The sequence below is a fragment of the Lepidochelys kempii genome, chromosome 2 (genome assembly GCF_965140265.1).
Source record: "Lepidochelys kempii isolate rLepKem1 chromosome 2, rLepKem1.hap2, whole genome shotgun sequence".
In the NCBI taxonomy this organism is placed as follows: domain Eukaryota; kingdom Metazoa; phylum Chordata; order Testudines; family Cheloniidae; genus Lepidochelys; species Lepidochelys kempii.
The window spans coordinates 241,414,939-241,437,696 of NC_133257.1; the positions used below are offsets into that span (position 1 = coordinate 241,414,939).

Sequence of the window (22,758 nt, forward strand, 5' to 3'; positions counted from 1 at the left end):
ATGGGGCCAGGGCCGTCCTTACCATATGCAAAGTATGCAGCTGCGAAGGGCACCAGCCCCTGCTCCATCTTTTCCCCATGCCCCCCCCCATCTCCACCCCAGCCTCGCCTCTTCCCACCCCTGCTCCACCCCAGCACCACCTCAACCCTTCCCCTGAGGACTGTAGCAGGGGTTGGGCGGTAAGTGCAGTGACCCAGTCCCAGCCTGTTCCGTGCCGCTGGTGAGTGCTGAGGGGCGGTTCCCCCTACCCCCCAAGCCCCAAGGCTGGGAGCCAGGGGAGCAGAGCGGAGTGGGCTGGGGCTGGGTCACTCCACTTCCCGCTGCCCCGTGAGTGCGGGGTTGGGCCCGCCAGCCAGTTAGCTATAAAATCCCTCTTCTTAGTTGTTCTCTACTTCCTTTGCCTGTAAAGGGTTAAAAAGCAGAGGTAAAAGGAAGGGAGTGGGCACCTGACCAAAAGAGCCAATGGGAAGGCTAAAACTTCTTAAAATTGGGAAAAAACTTCCTCTTTGTCTGTCTGTCTGTTGTTCTCGGGGTGAAGCAGAGGCAGGGCTGGAACTATGCTGTAAGAAGCTTGGGGCCAGGTATGAAAAATCCTGTGAATCATACCTAGAAACTACCTACTTGAAACCCGCAGATATGTAATTAGATCAAGAAATGTCTAGGAAGACGCAGTTAGGTTTATCTCGGTTTATTTCTTTATGGCTTGTGGACTCCTCTGTGCTAACCCCAAATGCTTTTGTGTTGCTTGTAACCTTTAAGCTGGACCTGAAGAAGGTTATTCTTGATGCTGAATTTTTGTAAGTGTGTTTTTTAAATCTAGCCTGAGTTTTCAAATGTATTTTCTTTCTTTTTGTTTTAAATAAAATTTACCTTTTTTAAGAACAGGATTGGGTTTTGTGTCCTAAGAGGTTTGTGCACATGTTTAATTAGCCAGTGGCAACAACTGATTTCCTTTGTTTTCTTTCTCAGCTCTCCCCTGGTGGGGAGGTGAAAGGGCTTGAGGGTACCCCACAGGAAGGAATTCCCAAGTGCGCCTTCCTGGGTTCTCAAAGGGGTTTTTGCATTTATCTGATGGCAGCATCTACCCATCCAAGGTCAGAGAAAAGCTGTAACCTTGGGAGTTTAATTCAAGCCTGGAGTGGCCAGTATTAATTTTTAGGATCCTTGCGGGACCCCACGTTCTGCACTCAAAGTGTCAGAGTGGGGAATCAGCCTTGATAACAATGATTAGGGGTTCTGAGAAAATAAAAAGAAGGGACATGGTGGGATTTTTGTGTTTAAGTGAAAGTGCATGAATTCCTTTGATTTTGATCTTTGTGTTTTTCAAGATGTGCAGGAGTTTAGCTGTGTATTGTTTTTCTTAGCAATGGGAACTGCATGGTGAAATTCCTGGACACTGGCTGTGTTGGAGGAAAAATGTACTGGTACTCTATTCCCATCTCCACCCCAGAATCCCAAAGTCTGCTCAAGCTCCCAGAATCACTGAATCTTGCTGCTACAGTTACGAACACGGACAAAGTTACCAGTGCTGACATTTAGATTGTCACCATTGGGCTTCTCCTATCAATGAATGGCTGCAGCTAACACCTCTATTGTTTCTACCTGTCTATCATTTGGAAGGTTTTCTTTGCACCCAAAAAGATTAGAAATTATTTTTTTAAATGAAAGCCTAAATTCTGCAAAGACTGATTGGGCTATCAAAACGTGTTCCCCCACAATGTATTAGGTCAGTCCAACCCATATGTATGCTGCATGCAAGACTGAAGGGCTAGTGTTAAGGATCCATTAGATTCTAGGCTAATTCATTTCCAGTAAATGAAGGAAAGACAAATTTCTGTCAACTTGAACTCAGAACTGTTTCTCCACTTCCCTAAAAGTGACCCTAGATGGACTAATTCTGTAGCTGTATTCTTCACACCACCTCATCTCCATCTGCAACAGTGAAATAAAATGAATTATGAGGAATCTGGGTTTGCTGATTATTCTGAAACCTGCTTTTCCAAATAGTTCTTGTGAGCAACTCCAGGCCTGGGCAGAAAGCAGTACCATGCATGGGCATATCTCCATAGCAGCATCTCACATTTTATACAGCAAGTCACAACATCCATCCTGATCAGTGCTTCCTGATCAATCATTATAATCATCAGCATTGTGAGTAATAATTTCTGTGATGTTTTCCACCTATGGTGGTAAAGTAGATAAAGAAAAATGTATATAAACAATTGAAGACCATGAACTTGTTTATGTATGCAACTTAAAATAAGAATAGGGCTTTTAGAAAGTTTAAAATTGAACAATATTAAAAAGAAACGTGGGTAAATATAATGTAAAGGGCATAGCTAATAGAATATGCAACTTGCAATTTATGCAAGGTCCGGGCCCAAACTACTTGACAATATTGCTATTCCTGTAGGCGATTTGTACTCAAAATTTGCACTGAAATCAATGGAAGTTCAGCACCACAATGATTGCAGGATTGGGCCCTGAGAGCCTGCTCTTGCAATATTTATTCATATAAGTAATCTGCATTTAGGTGAATAATCCCATAGGCCCAGATTCTGCAATCTGAGCTGCGTAAGCAGAACACTGTACCTGGGTAGGCCCGCTGATTTAAAAGGAATTCTGCCTTGGGTGTTTGGATCCACCTGCACAAATCAGGCTGCAGGACCAAGGCCATAGACCTTAAGTGGTGCATATTCCCTGTGCTGGATTTCTGCAAAGGGGTGAATTTCACTCTTGTGAATAATGGTGGCAGCCTTGGGGTTCTTATGAGTTCAATTTCAGTTAATGCAGATTGAGTCTAGCAAAATATTGTGTCTCATCCTTTTATTCTAAGCAGTGATTTTCTCTTCTAGCAAATGAGACTCTATTACTATATTGTGCTTGTTACAAGATATTAAAAAGACAAGCTCTTTTAAAAACAATCCATCTATGCATAATAAAAGGCATCAGATATGGGATATTTTATGAAAATGTTTAATTCAACTGTTTCTTTGGAATGTAGTAGTCATAGTTTGGAAATTTTAAGTTACAGTTCAGTTCTATGTGGTTTTTATGCTACTCAGTGACTGAGAATACAAATGTCATTTAAAGTTAAGGCTTCACTGTTCATTTGAAACAACAATTTACAAGTGTCATATTGTCATAGAAAATAAAAATTTCTGTAAAAAAAATTTGCACAAAATTTTATGATGGTACAAAACATGAAGGAATAATATACCAGTAAAATGAAATCATTTTACTACAGAAGATTTTTATAGTTTTTCAATAAAGAAAAAAAATATGTTATTTTACACTTTAAAATTATGAAACAATCTAAAACAATATAAACTGAACATTTTGTAACACTGCCTTTACAAATTAATAACTCTATAAACATATAATTTTTTAAATATATTTATCAGTGCAAGATACTTTTTCAATCTAAAGTTGCAGTATCATTTTTCCTTTATTGAAGGGCAACTTTCATTCCAACACCTTCAGAGAAATCAAATCATCAGTGCTATATTCTTATTTTGATAATAAGGGCTGGATACCCAAGGGAGATGTATTCTTTTTTGTTTCTTAACAAGTTTTTCCATTCAGATTAGACCAAGACCAGGAGTTGATCCAAAATCCATTGAAATTACTGGAAAGACTTTGGATCAGGCCCCCCAAATTTGGATTTCTTTTATAAGGCAATACATGTATGTAGGTTAATGGAATGTACATTTTCTTATCTAAGGAAGAACAGACCCTAATGCAATTAAATTGCACTACTGTGATACAAGTGCAGTGAAAAAAAATTTGAAAAACAATCTTCTTTGGGATAATTAACTAGCTGCCTTGATACCAATATGGTTAGATTACTGTATGAGTTGGACATGATGGATAAAAATCCTGGCCGCATTGGAATCAATGGGAGTTTTGCCAGTGATTTGAATAAGGGCAGGATTTCATCCTAAGTCTCTACCTTTTGAAGGTTTTCTGTCTTTTTCTTATGTTCCTGAAGGAGTTCATAGTATTAGCAACTAATAGGTTTTTTTCTATTTTGTCTTATTGTAAAATAGTTAAACTTTCTCATCCCCACTGCCCTGTTACAAGGATACACATGGATTTTCTGTAAGACTTTTTGATCTATCATTAGGACTGGTTGAATAATATACCTGGAACCATTTATCTGATGAATATTGATTACATTTATCACTTAAATTATTCAGGGCTAGATTGAGGCCTACTTAGTCCTAGCCCTGCATAGAGATACTGCATAGCTGTCCTATGGAAGCAGCTCGGGGAAAGAACTATGCATCCTAAAAATCACAATTATTTCCCTGGTTCCACTTTGCTCCAAGGAGGAAGCAAATCACTGCAGTGCTTTACTGAGACTCACTTCCCCCAAAAACCTTTGTGTTGAAATAAATCCACTGGTTGGTATATTAGGGGCATGTGGTATCCAAGTTCTGCCCACTTCCATCCCTCTTGCCCCACTTCCCACACACTTGCTTGTGCAAGAGGCTGATTTCACACTTTCATCTGCAATGGTGATCAGCCAGGCCATGAAAGGGCTGTGGGGATAGTTCTCACAGACCCTTACTCCCCTACCTGGATACCAAAGGGCAGTGACAATCTTGCCCTCAGTAACTCATTTCTTCTTACCTTGTTGGACCAGCTGCATAAGTGGCTGAGTATTATTTGCTGAACAATTTATTTGACAAATTTGTCACATCAATCATCAAACACATTATTTGTGAATATTTGTTTACATTATTCAACCAGCTGTATCTATCCAAAAAGCTGAGGGTACAAAGAAGCAGTACACCCTATAAAGAGTGCTGCTTATTCACTTGTAGCCAATAGCCAAAAGGCCTGGACACCATTTGATATAACCTGGCCTAAATGTTCATGTTCTATGTACAGTGTGGGATCTTATTCTGTCATAGAACATGAGAAACCCTGATTAGCATGAATACATACACACTTCAAGGGGAGAATAGAACCAGGGGAGGGGAATGTTTCTTGTTTTGGAGGCAATCTTTCAATAAGGAAATTCTTAATAATTTTCACATCTGTAACTATCTATTAATAGGCATCTTGGATTGGGTAAAATACATGTTTCACGACTAAGGAAAAAAGATACTGTCACTTTATGCTGTTAACAAGAAACCCAAAGTTCGACTTTGGAGGGTTACGAATTTTCCCTTATTTTTTTTAACACAAAGTCTAATAAAATCCTTTGCCATTACCAGCAAGTTAAAGCTGCAGTTTTCATTCCTTTACAATGGCATATGCTTATGCAATCTACTCAGAGAGAAAGAGAGAGAGAAAGAGAGAGTTTACATTTGAAAATACATTCTATATGAAAGAACAATAAAAGGGAATATTGCAGCTTTATACAAAAGGGTCAAGAGACATGAAATTGAAATACAGAAAGCAGAACAATCAAGCTAATTTGTCAAATATGATTAGCCCTTGCCTTTCCAAGGCTACTTTTTTACACTAAAATATACTTTCTTTTTAGTCAATGAGCCACCAGAATATGATTAAAGACAAGGGCTTTAACGGGAGGGAAACAGAGCTGTAGTTAATGTTAACACAATGAGAAGCAGTACAAACAAAAAGGCACTTGAGAGGACATACACTAGTCAGTGCCAAGGACTTTTTGTTTAGATTCTGGGCAGTACACTCGGTTGCCAGTTGTGTCTGATGATGGCACATATTCTTGTATGGAATTCACAAGCACGAAGTTTAGTACAACACTGAAAAACATCAATAAAATTTGACCGTATTGCTTCGTAAACAGAGCTGACACACTATATCAGTACTGATGCTACAGTACTTTTCAAAAACACCCTAATTCTTTTTTGCCTACGCACAACACGAGCAATTATACACAAAATACAGGTGCAGGAGTCCACTAAATTGCCATTACTCCAATATTTTCTGGGCACTGAGCTACAGACAGCATGTCCATCAAAAGGACCCCACTGAATACACTTTGTGACAGCATCTCGGATTTTGCACAATAAAAATAAAACTATCCATAAAAGAAAAACAAGAGAGAAGGAGAAAAAGAAAGACAAAATGAACTATAAGTCAATCATACTTGGTCTCAACACCAGCATTAGATTATTCCAAATAAAACCAACAGGAAAAGCAGACTGTACATGATTCAGATTGTTAACACAGATTGTTGTCCATGTTTATCAGTTATACTAATTGAAGCTCCTGAGAAAAGCTTGGCTCAGCGTTATCAACACACTTTTCAGCCTATACAGTAAAAGAAGATGGACAGTTCCCCAGCACAATCACGATATGTCCTTCCATTCCAATTCTCTTGAAACTTCTTTAGTTGCTTTTTACTTTCATGCTTCCGAATAAGAATTCTGTGTGTTTAGTTTATCTTTTTTCAATTTTACACCATCCACAAGTTCAAAATTGTAATTCTCCAGTGCAGATAAGTTCCTGTCTGACATTCCATTGTGCCAACAGGCACAGTACAGGACAACTCCACAGATGGCTCCTAGAAGCACCCCAAGTGCACTCATGGCTATAATAGTAATAAGAATGGGGTCTAGGGTCTTCAGCACATTGCCTTGCTTTCTGGCGACATTATCATTGTAGTGGTCTTCATGCTCACGATTCTGAGGAGTAAACCCTGAAATGGAATAATAATTGCAGCATTCACAGGACTGAGTATAAGAATGAGTATATGCAACTCAGGCTAAGAATGCACTGGTTTCTTTGGGAATGGAGGTGAGGTTTGGAGGAAGAATGTCTAGATTTTGACAAAAATTGATGCATCGTTTGAAAACACAATTTCTTTAGCGCAGTAATTTATAGGTAAAAACTACAGTATGGCCCAGATACTAGTTCAAGCTTGACTCTTATCTCTGAATTTGCTGTGGCTCATTTAGGGTATTATTCTTCTGCCTCAGAATTTGAGCGAGGCAGTGGGAGTCACTGGTATCAGGTATCAAGAAGGTAGTGTTCACCTGAGGCCCTTTGCCAGTATTCTATCGTTTTATTAAATGTGACTACTTTGGCTTCCAGAGATCAGAATCAGGCCCTGAGACAGGTACAGGAGAAAAAGCACTTTACAGATGAACTTGTTCTACCTCCTTATGTAAAATATTCAGTTGATGGCACAATGACTTCCCCCATCTCTATCTGGATTTATTACAGAGATATGATGAGGCTATAAAACCTGCTAACTTTACAGTAAAAACTGAAAGCGTTCTCTGGGTTAATCTTGCTTCCATTCAGTCAATAGTAACATTTCTATTGAATTCAGTGGAAGCAGGATTAGCCTCTTTGACGGCAAACTATGAACATATTGGGGCTATTTTTTTATCAGGTTAATGTGACAATTATGATACCTTTAATGAATATGTTGAGTGATCGATATATTTAGAACTATGATTATTACTGCTGGAGAAAACTGCACTGCTTTGGTTGATTGGTCATAAAGTTACATTTTCAGTGCACTGAGAGAAATTATTAGCCAAGAGAGTTTTGAGCGTAATTACCTGGGTATGACATGAACATACATTATACTATTTCCTTCAGCACTAAAGATCACTTACAGACAAAAAAATTCTAACCAGGTTTGCATTATATGGTGAGCTTTAGAATGAGTAGCTTTATGCTACTGTTCTTTACAATCTGATGGACTTTTATTATTTATATCTACTTAAAACCTCTTTAAATATATTAGATATATTTTATATTTTGCAAAATATAAATGGCATCTACAGATAGATCATAAATATTCAATACTGTATATCATTATATAATTTTATTTAGTAAATGGGATGATAATAAATACTCAAATTCACATGAAAATGCGCCTTTTAATTTATTCTATTTTAACAACAAGACCATTTTTACCTGTTTGATTAATTTCTGGGTCGTCTTCGTCTATTTCATTTTCCACATCAGTTGATTCTAATGAAGCAAAGAGAAATGACATTGATTATTAGGGTTACAAACACTGATTGACGATCATGCTGGCAATAATGGTATTGCAGATTTTTCTGTGTCAGAGCATCATTATGTCAGCTTGACAGAGCTGTTCATTACGTTGGAGCTTTGAAAATTAACAGAGAAAAAAGAAAGGTTTAAAAACTCCCCTCTGCCCAATCTTGGCACAGTTTTAGCGTTATCAGCAGGGGTTTTCCATGTCTGGGAAAGAGAAATCAGAATGAGAAATTAGCATCTCATTCATTCTATTTACAATTTTGGTGTCCAATCCTGTAACCCTTAATCAGAGAAGTAGTAATAACAAGAGCAGTACCACTGACTGCAATGGGACTACTTGTGTAAGTAAGAGTTGCAGGATCAAGCTCTTGATTGGAACTCAAAGGTCCAAATCCCTTGACCAGCATCCAGCCTGAGTAACTCAACTGGGGGGAGGGGGTGTAAGTAGGAAATTATCCTCCCCAACACAGCCAACTATGTGGGACAGGAGATGCTCTATAGGTTGGCTTATGGTCTTAATGTCCTGCTTAACATGGGGGAGGTTGCTGGAGGAACTGGATTATCCTAAACAACCAGTGTATGACAGCATGCAGGGTGCCCCACACAGCTGGATTCCACACTACGTAGGGAGTGGGTAGTTTCTTCAAATCCTGCCCCATCCTCCTGCAGAGAAGCCACAGTGGATTTACTGCATGTATGTGCAACATGCTGGCTGAGTTTTGTCCCCTGCTAGTGGACAAAGAGGATAAGAGTTTACTGTAGGTGATGGTGTTAGCCAAATGACAGAAACTGGGGCTGAAGGTCTTGGATTCTATTCCCCATCCCCTATGGTAGAATCATTACATAAGACACTTAAAGACAACAGGGTGGTGGCAGGACTTTACTCTTGGTGTACAGCTGGGATTGCTGCCAGAGTAACTGCAGTATGCTCTACCCATAGAGTTATTATGGAGTAACTAGAGACTGATCAGGAATTAAAGGTCTGAACTGCCCAGATGCTCCCAGATATAAATATCCATCTTTCCCACTGAGAGACTGAATGTACCATGTTCTTAAAACACTCAATGTTCCACACATCTAGAAGGTGGTAGTTAGGGGAATCAGGTCACAACCAATGCTGAATTACAGATTTAGCGGATGAAAGGAACATGGCAGATGTGATCTATCTGGGTTTTCATAAAGCATGTGATACAGTGCTTTGCAAAATCCTATCATAAATATTAATTCATATTGGCAGAGATAAGAACATTTAGTGTGTGTTTTGAAAACTGACTAAAATACTGTAAATAAATGGTAATGATAAATGCATTAAGCTTTGGGGAAGGTGATTAGTGGGGCTGGGCTGGGATCACTGCGAGGATCAGTCTGATACAATATAGCCACTAATGATCTAGAAGAGGGAGTAAGTAGCATGTTCACAAAATTCACTGATTAACTAAATTGGTTGAAATTCTGAAAATCAATTAGAACAAAGAAAGATACGAAGGGACTTAAACAGATTAGCAACATGATGATCGAAAAGGTCTTTTAATTTCTGTCTTCTGTAATTATATGGTTGCCTCATCTTGGAATGCTATCCGCAGTTAGGGGTTGGTATTTCAGAATTATTTCATCCAAGATGGTGGCATGCGCCATTTTGGCCCTGATCCTGCAGTCCTTGACTTTATTGGGAGTTTTGCCTGAGTAAAGACTGAAGTAGTAGGCCACATCATGACCTTGTTCAGAGTGCAAAACTCTCACTATAATCAATAAATCAATCCATTGCATGATATAGCCCTTAGCAAAACAACAGCTATCAGAGCAGGATGAATAGTGTTCTGGATGAGACTTTTGTGGTTTCTTCCAGTCATACTTACTTTGGCAATCCTCTTGTGCTATGTGGTTGTCAATATTAATGTCATCTACAGCAATTCCTCCATGTCCTTTTCCAATTTCTCCCTCGACAACCACCTGGCAAAATTAGATAATTTTACATTGGCTTTAGTGTTAATGCCCAATAACTGTGTTCAGGAATTCTCAAACAGTTCTTTAAAAAAGCATCCAGCTTAAGTTCACATGATGTCACATGTACATGTACTTTGCTTGGTTTTGGTCAATATTTGTTGCATACCAATATTGCATTATGTAATTTCACACCTTTTCTAAAGACTTTTAAATTGAGAACAATAGATGTAGTAAGGTTGAAACTTTATAAAGGTGACAAATGGTTGGTAAAGCAGTTCAACTAGCCTTCTGCAACAAACTGCTTGTATTCCTGTCATCTAGAATCCCATGAAATATGCCACTGCTGTTATTGTCATGGCAATAACATCCCACATGCAGCTACAACATTGTCTACAAAAATTGTTCCTTGACATTTTCTACCATCTCATATGAAATATAGCCGGCACAATCTCTCAGACCTTGACTCTGTTGCCCCAGAACAAATCCAACCAATCTTACCTGATAATGTTTCACAGACTTGTGAAGAAGGACACGTCCTTCTTTCCAGCAGTTCCCCTGATGTCCACTCAGTGTCCACAGAACCTGATCATATTCATCTGGCTTCTGGTATCTCAGTTTGATCTTCAAGGTGCCAACATGGGGCCCAGACATATGATACCAGAAAGTCATGCAGTGTGCAGAGTTCTGAGAGTAAATCACAGGGCTTAGCAGCCGTGCAACCTTGCCTTTCTGGTTTTCATCAGCTTGTGAGTAAATGAAATTGCCATCTCCTGCTGTCACAATAATAGTGTGTTAGAAACAGTGACCAAGTTTCATTTTTTGTTAGCCTAACAGACCAAAATATTCCAAATCACTCTATCCTCTTCCAGATTTATCTGTTAAGAGTCACACTGTTAAGGTAGGTGGAGTATTTACCTGGGGAATTTTTAAAAATGATACATTAGCAATAACTTCTTTTGGTTGTAAATCACAGCTAATGACTTTCTGTAATTCACCATGATCATGTATAAGTCTGATAGCGAACTGAACTGTAGCATCATGGTTGATGTTCACTGCTAAGGCATGCAGAGGTCATTCACAGTTGCCCAGGAAAGGAGACTAAAACATGCTCATTACAATGAGTGTTCTGTTTTTCAGTGTATGCCTACTGACAAGAGACATCTATGTTGCACCAGTCTAGATATAAATACACCTTGGCTTGCCCTACAATTATTGTGTGAAGGACTATTTTAACTCTGTTTTCAAATTGTGCAGTGTTTATATTTTTTAGGAAGGAATGAACATAGAAGTATAAAACCATTTTGAATAGCCATGGTTAGACAGGAACTGAAATACAAACATTGCTGCAGAAGTGATTTCTATTTAAAGCTGAACCACAATAAATAATGGCTGGACAAATTAATCTCTGGAATTACTCGATTGATTTCAGGGATGAATTTTGATTCAATATATTTGTGTGAAATACTCTCCCAAAACTCCAAGAATGTGCTGGGATTTCCAAAGCGTGCAAGTGAGTTAGGTGTCCTGGGATTTGGGTGCCTAACTCCCTTAGGCTCCTTCAGGAATCCCATCTTTAATGACTTTAAGTGAGAAGAATGTGGAAATTTTGTTCAGTTTGGGTAACAAAATTACACCAGTATGTTTCTCATAATGTCCATCCAACAAAGGATTATATTTAATTTCCATCCAACTAAGATTAGTTTATAGTTCATATACAGTACAGTTATAAGACAAAAAGAAAAGGAGTACTTGTGGCACTTAGAGACTAACCAATTTATTTGAGCATAAGCTTTCATGAGCTACAGCTCACTTCATCGGATGCATTCAGTGGAAAATACAGTGGGGAGATTTATATACACAGAGGAAGTGAAAAATGGGTGTTATCATACACACTGTAAGGAGAGTGATCACTTAAGATGAGCTAATACCAGCAGGAGAGCAGGGGGAGGGGTGAAGAAAAGCTTTTGTAGTGATAATCAAGGTGGGCCATTTCCAGCAGTTGACAAGAACGTCTGAGGAACAGTGTGTGTGTGTGTGGGGGGAATAAACATGGGGAAATAGTTTTACTTTGTGTAATGACCCATCCACTCCCAGTCTCTATTCAAGCCTAAATTAATTGTATCCAGTTTGCAAATTAATTCCAATTCAGCAGTCTCTCGTTGGAGTCTGTTTCTGAAGTTTTTTTGTTGAAGAATTGCCACTTTTACATCTATAATCGAGTGACCAAAGAGATTGAAGTGTTCTCCGACTGGTTTATGAATGTTATAATTCTTGACGTCTGATTTGTGTCCATTTATTCTTTTACATAGAGACTGTCCAGTTTGACCAATGTACATGGCAGGGGGGCATTGCTGGCACATAATGGCATATATCACATTGGTAGATGTGCAGGTGAATGAGCCTCTGATAGTGTGGCTGATGTGATTAGGCCCTATGATGGTGTCCCCTGAATAGATATGTGGACACAGTTGGCAACGGGCTTTGTTGCAAGGATAGGTTCCTGGGTTAGTGGTTCTGTTGTGTGGTATGTGGGTTAGTGGTTCTGTTGTGTGGTATGTGGTTGTTGGTGAGTATTTGCTTCAAGTTGGGGGGCTGTCTGTAAGCAAGGACTGGCCTGTCTCCCAAGATCTGTGAGAGTGATGAGTCATCCTTCAGGATGCATCCTTGATGATGCATTAGAGAGGTTTTAGTTGGGGGCTGAAGGTGATGGCTAGTGGCGTTCTGTTATTTTCTTTGTTGGGCCTGTCCTGTAGTATGTGACTTCTGGGTACTCTTCTGGCTCTGTCAATCTGTTTCTTCACTTCAGCAGGTGAGTACTGTAGTTGTAAGAATGCTTGATAGAGATCTTGTTTGTCTCTGTCTGAGGGGTTGGAGCAAATGCGGTTGTATCGTAGAGCTTGGCTGTAGACAATGGATTGTGTGGTGTGATCTGGGTGAAAGCTGGAGGCATGTAGGTAGGAATAGTGGTCAGTAGGTTTCCGGTATAGGGTGGTGTTTATGTGACCATCGCTTATTAACACCGTAGTGTCCAGGAAGTGGATCTCTTGTGTGGACTGGTCCAGGCTGAGGTTGATGGTGAGATGGAAATTGTTGAAATCATGGTGGAATTCCTCAAGAGCTTCTTTTCCATGGGTCCAGACGATGAAGATGTCATCAATATAGCGCAAGTAGAGTAGGGGCGTTAGGGGACGAGAGCTGAGGAAGTGATGTTCTAAGTCATCCATAAAAATGTTGGCATACTGTGGGGCCATGCGGGTACCCATAGCAGTGCCGCTGATTTGAAGGTATACATTGTCCCCAAATGTGAAATAGTTATGGGTGAGGACAAAGTGATATATGCCATCATGTGCCACCAATGCCCCTCTGCCATGTACATTGGTCAAACTGAACAGTCTCTGCGTGAAAGAATAAATGGACACAAATCAGATGTCAAGAATTATAACATTCATAAACCAGTTGGAGAACACTTCAATCTCTCTGGTCACTCGATTACAGACCTAAAAGTCGCAATATTACAACAGAAAGACTTCAAAAACAGACTCCAACGAGAGACTGCTGAATTGGAATTAATTTGCAAACTGGATACAATTAACTTAGGCTTGAATAGAGACTGGGAGTGGATGGGTCATTACACAAAGTAAAACTATTTCCCCATGTTTATTCCTCCCCCCACCCCCACTCTTCCTCAGACGTTCTTGTCAACTGCTGGAAATGGCCCACCTTGATTATCACTACAAAAGCTTTTCTTCACCCCTCCCCCCGCTCTCCTGCTGGTATTAGCTCATCTTAAGTGATCACTCTCCTTATAGTGTGTATGATAACACCCATTTTTCATGTTCTCTGTGTATATAAATCTCCCCACTGTTTTTTCCACTGAATGCATCCGATGAAGTGAGCTGTAGCTCACGAAAGCATATGCTCAAATAAATTGGTTAGTCTCTAAGGTGCCACAAGTTCTCCTTTTCTTTTTGCGAATACAGACTAACATGGCTGCTACTCTGAAACCAGTTATAAGACAAGACCTTATGCTAGTGTAAATCAGAAAATCTCTATGGAAGTCAGTGCAGCTATGTCCATTTACACCAACCAAGGATCTGGTCCATAATCCTTAAAACTCTACAATAGATTTCTACAAACATCTCAGATGGCAGGACATAAGACTTATCCCGAGATCACGTAACAATGCATTGTGATTGCAGATGTATTTCTGCATATGAAGCGATGCAAATGGCATTAGAACTAAGTAATTTTGAATGTAGGAGAGAGAAAAGGAACAATAAAGGTATATAACACCTGAATTCTAAATTAGGTAATATCTGTCCACGCACACATCCAGTGTTTAAACAAAAGAAAAGAAAAAAAGCAAGGGTTGTATGTAACATAAGGCTATGGAAGAACAAGGCTATATTTTCAGGATTGGTGTTTATTTCTGTACAGTGTAGTGATATTAATACCCTAAAGCAGTGCTACCCAAAGTGATGGTCCGTGGACCAGAGCTGGTCCGCGAGCCATCAGCTGCCGGTCTGCGCGCACATTGGAAAAAAAAATTGCCGGTCCCCCACATCAGATAGCTTGAGTAGCACTGCCCTAAAGTACCTTTAGAACAACGTTCATTTGAGTGTTTTGTTGAGGTGTTGTAATGTGTTCCAAACTGGGCCAATGGGGGCTGACCAGCCATGCCACTCTGGGAAGTATGCGAGGGAGGAGACAGTAAAAGCTGAAGGAAGAAAGAAGAGAGGAGTGGGAGCCAGGAGCTAAAGGCAGTAGAGGTGAGAAAACTGGCCTCTCTAATGTGAAATGGGGGTGTTTCTGCTTTATTAGACTAATCATTGTTCAGTCAGATACCCAGTCCAAAGGGGATGCAGGGTAGATCAAGGTTTGGAAGAGCTCTGCACAGGAGCCAGGATGAAAATTATGTGATTCTTTCAGTTTTACTGCAATAAAGTTCTGTTCAGCTTCTCAGGCAAGGGTTTCTGTGCCTGAATGTTCCTCCCAGCCCTCCATTCTGTTCAGACTGCAACATATACATGTGCAAGTGTGCCTACAGGGTGGTGATAGGGAAATCTGAGGGGCGGGGGGAGAAGGGAAATGACTGAAGAGTTAGGCTGACTGACCAGGTTGGGAAGAAGTCAGTCCAAATATAACCATGTGGAGGCCTCATACCACATGTGTATGCTGAAGTCATGTGAGGCAGGCCTTGCAGTCTTAAAGCAATTGCTTCAGGGAGGGCGCTGTTGAAGTAAACATGACTTCAGGGGAGTTACTCCAGATTTATACATGTGCACATGAGAGCAGAATGTGACTCAAAATGGTTAATAATTTCTCTTCCATAATATATAAAGAACTCTGGAAGAAAAATTGCCTAACTTTAGTGACTTCAGATACTGGTCAGCTTGTCTATCACTGCAGTTCTGTGCAGCCAAACTGCTTGCTAGTAATCTACCTACATACCCATTTTGTAGCTGCTGCTGAGTGGGTGGCAAGCAAGGCAGGGGGAGACCACCTTTGAGTCAGAGAGGAAATTTAGGAAATTTTTGTGTGTTGCAGTAGGAGGGAGGAAAAGGGGCTTTAAGATAATGCTTTGGAAACTTCTCAAAGCTAGATACTGGAAATAAAAAGGTCCCTGTAATAGCAGAGCTTGGTAGGAACAACAAAATCTCATTTAAGAAATATCATTTCTTCAGCTCTTGACTGAAGACAAGTTCAGCCTCTATAATCTTTGGTAGCAAAGTGCAGATATTTCTCATTTCCAGAATATTATTGCAGTGCTGGGTCAGGAACTCTGTCTTCGTTGTCTTAATTAGAGCTTTACTTATGCATGCCTTTTAGATTTTGTCAGTCTCTGGCTAACGTAGCTTTTAACCTCCTTTCAATGTCAGATCTTATTGAACCATTTAACTTTACTTTGCATCAATTTTTCCACCATTACAGCCTTCATTTCAGCTAACTGCGTTTAGTTAATTTGATGCCATTTATTTGTACAGTGCCATTTATAGTCAAAGTATTTTAAGTTTTTTTTCTAAAACTACTGTACTTGTCTCAAGATTCAATTGAAAGTGTCTCAGAATTTAAGGAGTCCACTTTTATCTAATTTCCTTGTCATTCTCATTAGGCAAAGGGGCTGCAGAAGTGGAAAGGGGAAATTCATCTCTAGCACATTTAATTAGACTACACGTATGAAAAAGAGAACACTAAAACTAAAGATGTGCAGGTCATGAAATGCCCTCCCATCTCTGGTACTCATCAGTGTATCTATGATCCTGCTATGCCGAAGCCCGAGTTGGAGGGCACTTCTGGGAAAGGGGTTCCTCAGGATCAGCCAATCAGTTCTTTGAGATATTATTTCTTGAAGAACCATGTATGAAGAGGGGGATACCATCTGAGGTGGGTTGATGTTTGAAGAAGCCTTGGAAGTTACAATTCTATCTTATATATTGCTCCTTTGGTAGATGTATACCCATCATTATTAACAAGAATGCATAAGGATCCATTTATTATTATATTGGTTGTTAACTAGCAGTAACAGGATGAGTGACTGGATGGAAGGGTACTGCTGCAGACATTTGAAGTCTTAGTGCCCCGTAGAGGAGTAATCAACCAGGGGAATTGGGACTGATGATTATCTTCATTTCCTGACAAAAAGGCACATTTGTCTTGGCAGTAGCAGACTCAGGAGACCATGAGACCACGACTGTAAGTCATGGGCTGGGTTAACTAGGGCATCATCTTCCTGAAAAGACATATTTTAGAATGTAGATACAGCAAAGTCTCATGCTCTGGAAGATGCTCTGGCACTACACAAATGCCCCTTTCCCCTAAAAGGTGACTCCATCATGAACTCATGATTACCTGTATGATCTTGAATAGGCCCAGTTTTGCTAGTCAGCACTGACCACTTTAAATCTACTTGGCTGTCGTGTTCCCAGTGGCACAAAGTCTTGTGAGATCCCCAACCAAATCCACAGTTGAAACCATATGCTGGCAACTCTGCAGGAACAGAGGAAGGTGGGGCAAAAATAAAAGGATACAATTTATCAATATAACTTAAGATTTTTTATTTAAACAACAACAACAAACTACCTTGATTAGTCTATGGAAATAACCATTTCTACTTGAAATTCTGAGAAGCCCTTACAGATCAGGATTGCAAGGCAATAGCTAAAATAGCCAATTATTTCCAATAACTTATGTAGCTATTTTCTCCTGGTTTTATGGGCTAGACTGTGGCAAGGAACCTCGCTCATTTACAAGAGCCAGCCACAATGTGGCTAGGGAGCAAAGCCACTGCTCCATGAGGTAGTGGTACTCACCTCAGCAAAAGGACTGGGATGAGTGAACAGCAAGCAGATTTGGCTCTGTGAAGCGTGGAGGATCAGGTGGTGGACCTCCTGCTTCAGAATTCCACCTGGGAATTCAGCTTCAGCATGGCTCTTCCATACATTCCAAGACAGGGCTTTTTAGGCTATGTCTACATTAGAAGTTAGGGGTGTGATTCCTCTGCTCTCCTCATTGCACTAGCATGGATATAAATAGCAGTATAGACATGGTAGCCATGGTAGTGGCAGCAGAGGCATGGCTGAGCCATCGTGAGTACAAACTTGCTGTGCTCAGCATGGATCAGCTGTGCCTTCACTGCCACTACTGTGGCGGCTACACTGCAATTTGTACTCATGCTCGCTCCATGTATACACCAGCAGGGGAATCACATCCCTAGTTCACAGTGTAGTAATAGCCTTAGACACTGGTAAGCCCTATGTATAGTAGTGCCAATGGCTTTACATTAAAATGCAAGACCAATTTCTTTCCATAGCGTATATGTGATAACTGACAATTCTCTGCTCACCCACATTTCCACTCACAACAATATATGTAATATAAATGTACTTGAGGGTCACAAGGAAAAAATTGTGCCAAAGCCACAAAATGAGAGTCTCTTAATTAGTGATGGGTGAACCACATGGAGATTTGGTTTGGATAATTCATCAAAAATTCAGAGGATTATCTATGTCTCTGAGGAGGGCTACAAAACTGGTCTGAAAAACTCATAAGAAAAGGTTTTTAGGATTTCTGGTCCCAGGCAGAACCAGAAAGTGCAGAGAGGCTTGGAAAAGGAAGAATAAAATAAAGCTAGTCAAATATTTTTGAATATATAAATGTTTGAGTCCACTCTGATTTTATGTGACTTGATTAACTCATCTGCTCTTTGAAACATTATCAGATAACTTTTGTTGTAATACTTGTGGCTCAAAGAAGATGCTGTTCCAATTGTCATATTTTTTTTCTAATTGTTCATACCATAAGATTTTGATTTGTGTAATAGCTCACAATAAAATTTGGTTATGAAAAACAACAACAAAAAGTCAGACACGCTAATGAAAGGATTTGGGACAAACATGGCTCCAATAACAATGCAAACAACTCTGTAGGAAAGGCCTGCTGGCAATTACAGTACATAGGTTTAGTAACAAACAGTTTCAGCATCTTTCAGACAAGTTGGCCCACAAGATGGCAGCATTGAAATGGACAAATCAAAAATGAAAAGAGACAAATGTGGCCCATTGCCCACAAGTTCCGTGTAAAACAAGAGAAGTCTGGTATTATGGGGTTTATTATGGTCAGGATGAGATCATATCTTGTTTTCAGCTTCTCTTCAACTCTGCCTAAAGGTTTAATACAAAGCAGTTTTCAATGGAACTTGGAATTTGAATGGATAGATGTTACAAAAGATAGGATGGAATTCTTTGCATTTCTGGTTTCCAAAAACTGTTTCAAAATCTGTTACACTTTGTCCCCTTTGGAAGAGGGGCTCATCTGAAGCAATGAAAATTCACAGTGGAACAACCCCCCACTCTCAACAAAGTGACTGCTCAAAGGGCCAAATCCTGAAGTCGTTATTCAGTTGTCCGTCAGTCCTCATTCAGGAAAAACTTCCATTAATTTCAATGAGAGTTTTGTGTGGGTAAGAACTAAGAACAGAGGGCCTCATGCGCCCATCAATATCAACTCGGGGACATGAGCTGTGCTCCTTTTCATTCTTATCTCCAACTCACAAGGAAAGCCAATGCAAATACAATGCAGTACCTGCAGTATTACAGAGTTTCCCCTACTTATTGTGAACCACCCTGCAGGGGAGGTACAGAAGGCAATTTCTGTTGGGGGAACCCTTGGAACCATAGCTCCTGAAGGATCCAAGAAGTAATAATGGAGCTGGGTTGTAGAAGAGAGGCAAGGGGCTACTGGGTGGATTCCCTATTCCAGGGGATCCCCCAGGCTCTTTTTGGACAGAGGGGATCCAAAGCTTGAAGGAGCAGAATTCCCAGCTTCTCCACAGAGCAGGGGGAGCATCTGGCCTGGAGGAAAGAACATGTAAGAAATGCCTTCCCACATAGGTTATTCTCACAGACAGTGGGGCCCTGAGTAAAGATTAAAGGGATTAGGCCCTAAAAGGGAACACTTCAAAGTCAAAGGAAGTTTTTGAAGGAAGAGAGCTATGTTGCAGTGATGTGAAAGTTTTTAAGTTAGCAAAAAATATCCTTTCACGGCTAAAGATGATGAGAAAGACAGCTGCGTCACATGGCGGTGACATTGCATCCATGAAATAGGACTTTAAAAAAGTAGAAGAAAAATGTTAAACAACATTTATTTGATTGAACCCCAAAGGCAGCATCATGCAAAGCTTGTGACATCCCTCACAACATACAAACCACAACACAGGAAAATTGTGATCTATGCAGCACATTGGTCTGAAGCTATCACATAGCACACACAATGAGGCTGAAAAGACTGGGACTGTTTACTTTAGAAAGGAGACAAGTAACAGGGAACATGATAAAAGTATATAACACCGTGAATGGTCTAGAGAAAATTATTTAATTCTAAAAAAGAGTGCTGGAAGAGCTAGAAAACCTCATGCTTCAGGGTTTAAGTCAATCTCTAACTAGTAGGGATTCATGAGACCTTCATGGGGTGGGGGGGTACATTATCCAACGTATGCCTATTGTGGAGTTTCTTGCAACTTCCTCTGAAATATCTGGTGTTGGCCAATGCCAGAGACAGAATACTAGACTAGATGGACCCTGGTCTGAACTAATATGGCAGTTTCTATGTATCTGAGCTTTGGTGTGGTAGATACCATGGTTGGGAGTGAAAATGGGCTTCTTTTACCCAGATAGTCCCCTTGATTTCAATGGGCTAACTCTGGCTCACCTAACCCATGGGAGTAGTTCTGCTGAAGTTAATGGGACTTTTTTTGTGAGTTAGGCAATCAGGTTTGGGCCAGTGTATGCTTGCAGTTATTTGAAGTATTTGTTGCTCTGTCTCTATTGTTTTCTCAAAAATTGGCCTGGTGCTAATGCATATTTCAGAAAAACAGAACAGCAGTGTTAGGGAAAGGCATGACATTTCAGTGTGTTTAGAAAACAACTTAATGGGGAAGTGCAAGAATGGGCAGTAAAGAGATTAGGAATTAAAAGGGCCCATAAAATGAGAAATGGACATTTTAGCTATAGATATTTGGCTGAGGAGCACCAGGTGTAGAGCTGCTCTAAATCACACTCTTCAAGGTCCCAGGGAGTGATGCAATAGCTAGAGGTCAGCTGCAGCCATTCCCCCATGGACCCTATGTTGGCAGCTGTGAGAAAGGAAATTTAGATGCTGTGACACTGGGTCCATGCCACTAGAAGATCTTTTTGAACTACAGTGATCCTCTCATGACTTGTTAAGCAATCGCTAGGTTTGCTTTGTAACAACAGCATGGAGTAAACTGGCCATAGCTCAAATGCATATCAGGTTGTTTGCACTAGAAACAATTGGTTATGTGTGGCAAAATCCCCACTCTTTAAAAATGTAGGTTTATGTGGTATGGAATTAAACCAATTTATCCTCTCAGAAAGTATCCAATGGCTGTACTTCCAGGCTACATCTTGCTCACAGCTGTAATCATCAATGCTGCATATGAACAAGCTAGTCATTTGAAAATCCAGCTGGGTGAGTTCCTTTCAAGTCCATTTATCTTTCTTGGGACACAGTCTGACATATTTCTACAGTTGCACCAACTGGAGGCAAGAAGGAACAGAATGGCATTCAGGACATGAAGAAAACTCTTCATAGATGCTGTGAATCAGGGTTATCTGAACATTAAAATGGGAATTTATCAAAATAATTGGACCACGTCAGTGCTCACATACTGGATCTGATTCTCATTTACAGTATTCTCATTTACCACTCTGGCAGTGTAAAGCAGTCTTAAACTGGGAGTAAATTATATTTTCACACACTTTAAGGTCCTTTTACACTACTATAGTGGCAGGGCCGCGCAGAGGATTCAGGGGGCCTGGGGCAAAGCAATTTCAGGGGCCCCTTCCAGAGGCGTAGCCAGGTGAAGCGAACAAGGGGAGCGGACATAAAAAAAGGTGCCAGCCACTTGTACTCACCCGGTGGTGCTCTGGGTCTTCGGTGGCACTTCGGAGGCGGGTCCTTCACTCGCTCTGGGTCTTTGGCGGCATTGAAGGATCCGCCACCGAAATGCCGCCAAAGACCCGGAGCGCTGCCGGGTGAGTAAAAATTTAAAAGGCGCCAAAAAATTAAAAAGGTACCACTTGTGCTCAGTGGGAGAGCAGCCGCTGCCCCGCTCCCACCCTAGCTACGCTACTGGCCCCTTCCCTGTCTTAGACCTCAGACTTCACACATTCTCGTGGGGGCCTGGGGCAAATTGCCCCACTTGCCCCCCCCAGGCGGCTCTGTATAGTGGTGTAACGTTGCCCTAGTGTAAAGAGAATCAGACACACTCTACCTTAAAGATGTTTCTTGTCCCCTCATTTTACCTGATGTATCTTTGTAAACCAGTTATTACAATTGCATGAAACAAAACATTTGATTTATTAACTTTCCTGATTTACACAGGGCTGTGCACACCTGTTGAGCACATATAGTGCAAATACACAGCTTGGTTTATGTGTAAATAGGCAAGAGTTGAGCATGCCACTTGGTTCTTTAAATCAATTCCTTGCCACTGCAAGAGAGGTTTAAAAAGAACTGGGCTGACAAGGCACAGGAATGACACTTGTCAAGTAGTCATCTTGGTGGGCAGGACTGTTAATGCCACATTAGGTGTCTGGGTGACTCGACACTTTTCAACTTTTGCAAGCAGTTTAGATACTCTCCTAAGAAATTCAAACCTTTAAGCATTTTTTATTCCATTCTTGTTTCTAACTTCCCTAGGACTCAGCCCCACTGACATCAATGGCAAAAATCTCTTTGATTTAAATAGAATCAGGACCGAATCCGAGGGCCGTTGACTGCTGTACTGAAGTTACACTTGGAGCAGCTGAGGAGAGGGGGTGGAGAAAGATGGCTCTAAGTCACTCCTCCAATCCTGGGTCAGTGGGGGCCAAAGAGGTCCCAGGAATAACTTAGACCAGCTTCAAGGTTAGTTTAAATTACACTGCTTGCAACCAGTAGCTGCAGAGGCTGGGGATCTGAGTAGGGATCTTGCACTCTGCCCGACCCCATCCCTCCCAAACTTACTTGCCCCTTTTCTGCCACTCCATGTCCAAGGTTGACCCTTATGACAACAGGAATGGGTGATGGAGAGCCACTTACACTGCCTTCACATCACTAGAGATTTCCCCAATGTTAGGGAATATCCTCAGCTTCCCCTTTATGCAGCGTTTAAGGATGCCTTGCAGTGAGGCAGTGCAAAGATTCTGGAACTTTTGTTTTAATTTATAAACATTTTTTCAGGGACCATCACTATTTTATCTGGCTGCCCATCTGTCTGTGAGCCTTTGTTATATGCTGCCACATGGAGAATTGGAGTTTGGGATCGGCGCTTATCCCTTATGCCATGGGAGGAAGTAG

General features: G+C 40.6%; 1 protein-coding gene across 1 annotated transcript in view; it reads right to left on the reverse strand.

Moving 5' to 3' along the window:
- Positions 1 to 5,852: 5,852 nt before the first annotated feature.
- The window catches only part of NRP1 (neuropilin 1), a 130,674-nt gene continuing 113,768 nt past the window's right edge, over positions 5,853 to 22,758 (reverse strand). Inside the window, 6 exon segments of the mRNA XM_073334423.1 lie at positions 5,853 to 6,374; positions 6,377 to 6,634; positions 7,867 to 7,923; positions 9,813 to 9,906; positions 10,399 to 10,673; positions 16,750 to 16,887. Coding sequence (XP_073190524.1) covers positions 6,325 to 6,374; positions 6,377 to 6,634; positions 7,867 to 7,923; positions 9,813 to 9,906; positions 10,399 to 10,673; positions 16,750 to 16,887 — 872 coding nt within the window. The 3' untranslated portion in view covers positions 5,853 to 6,324.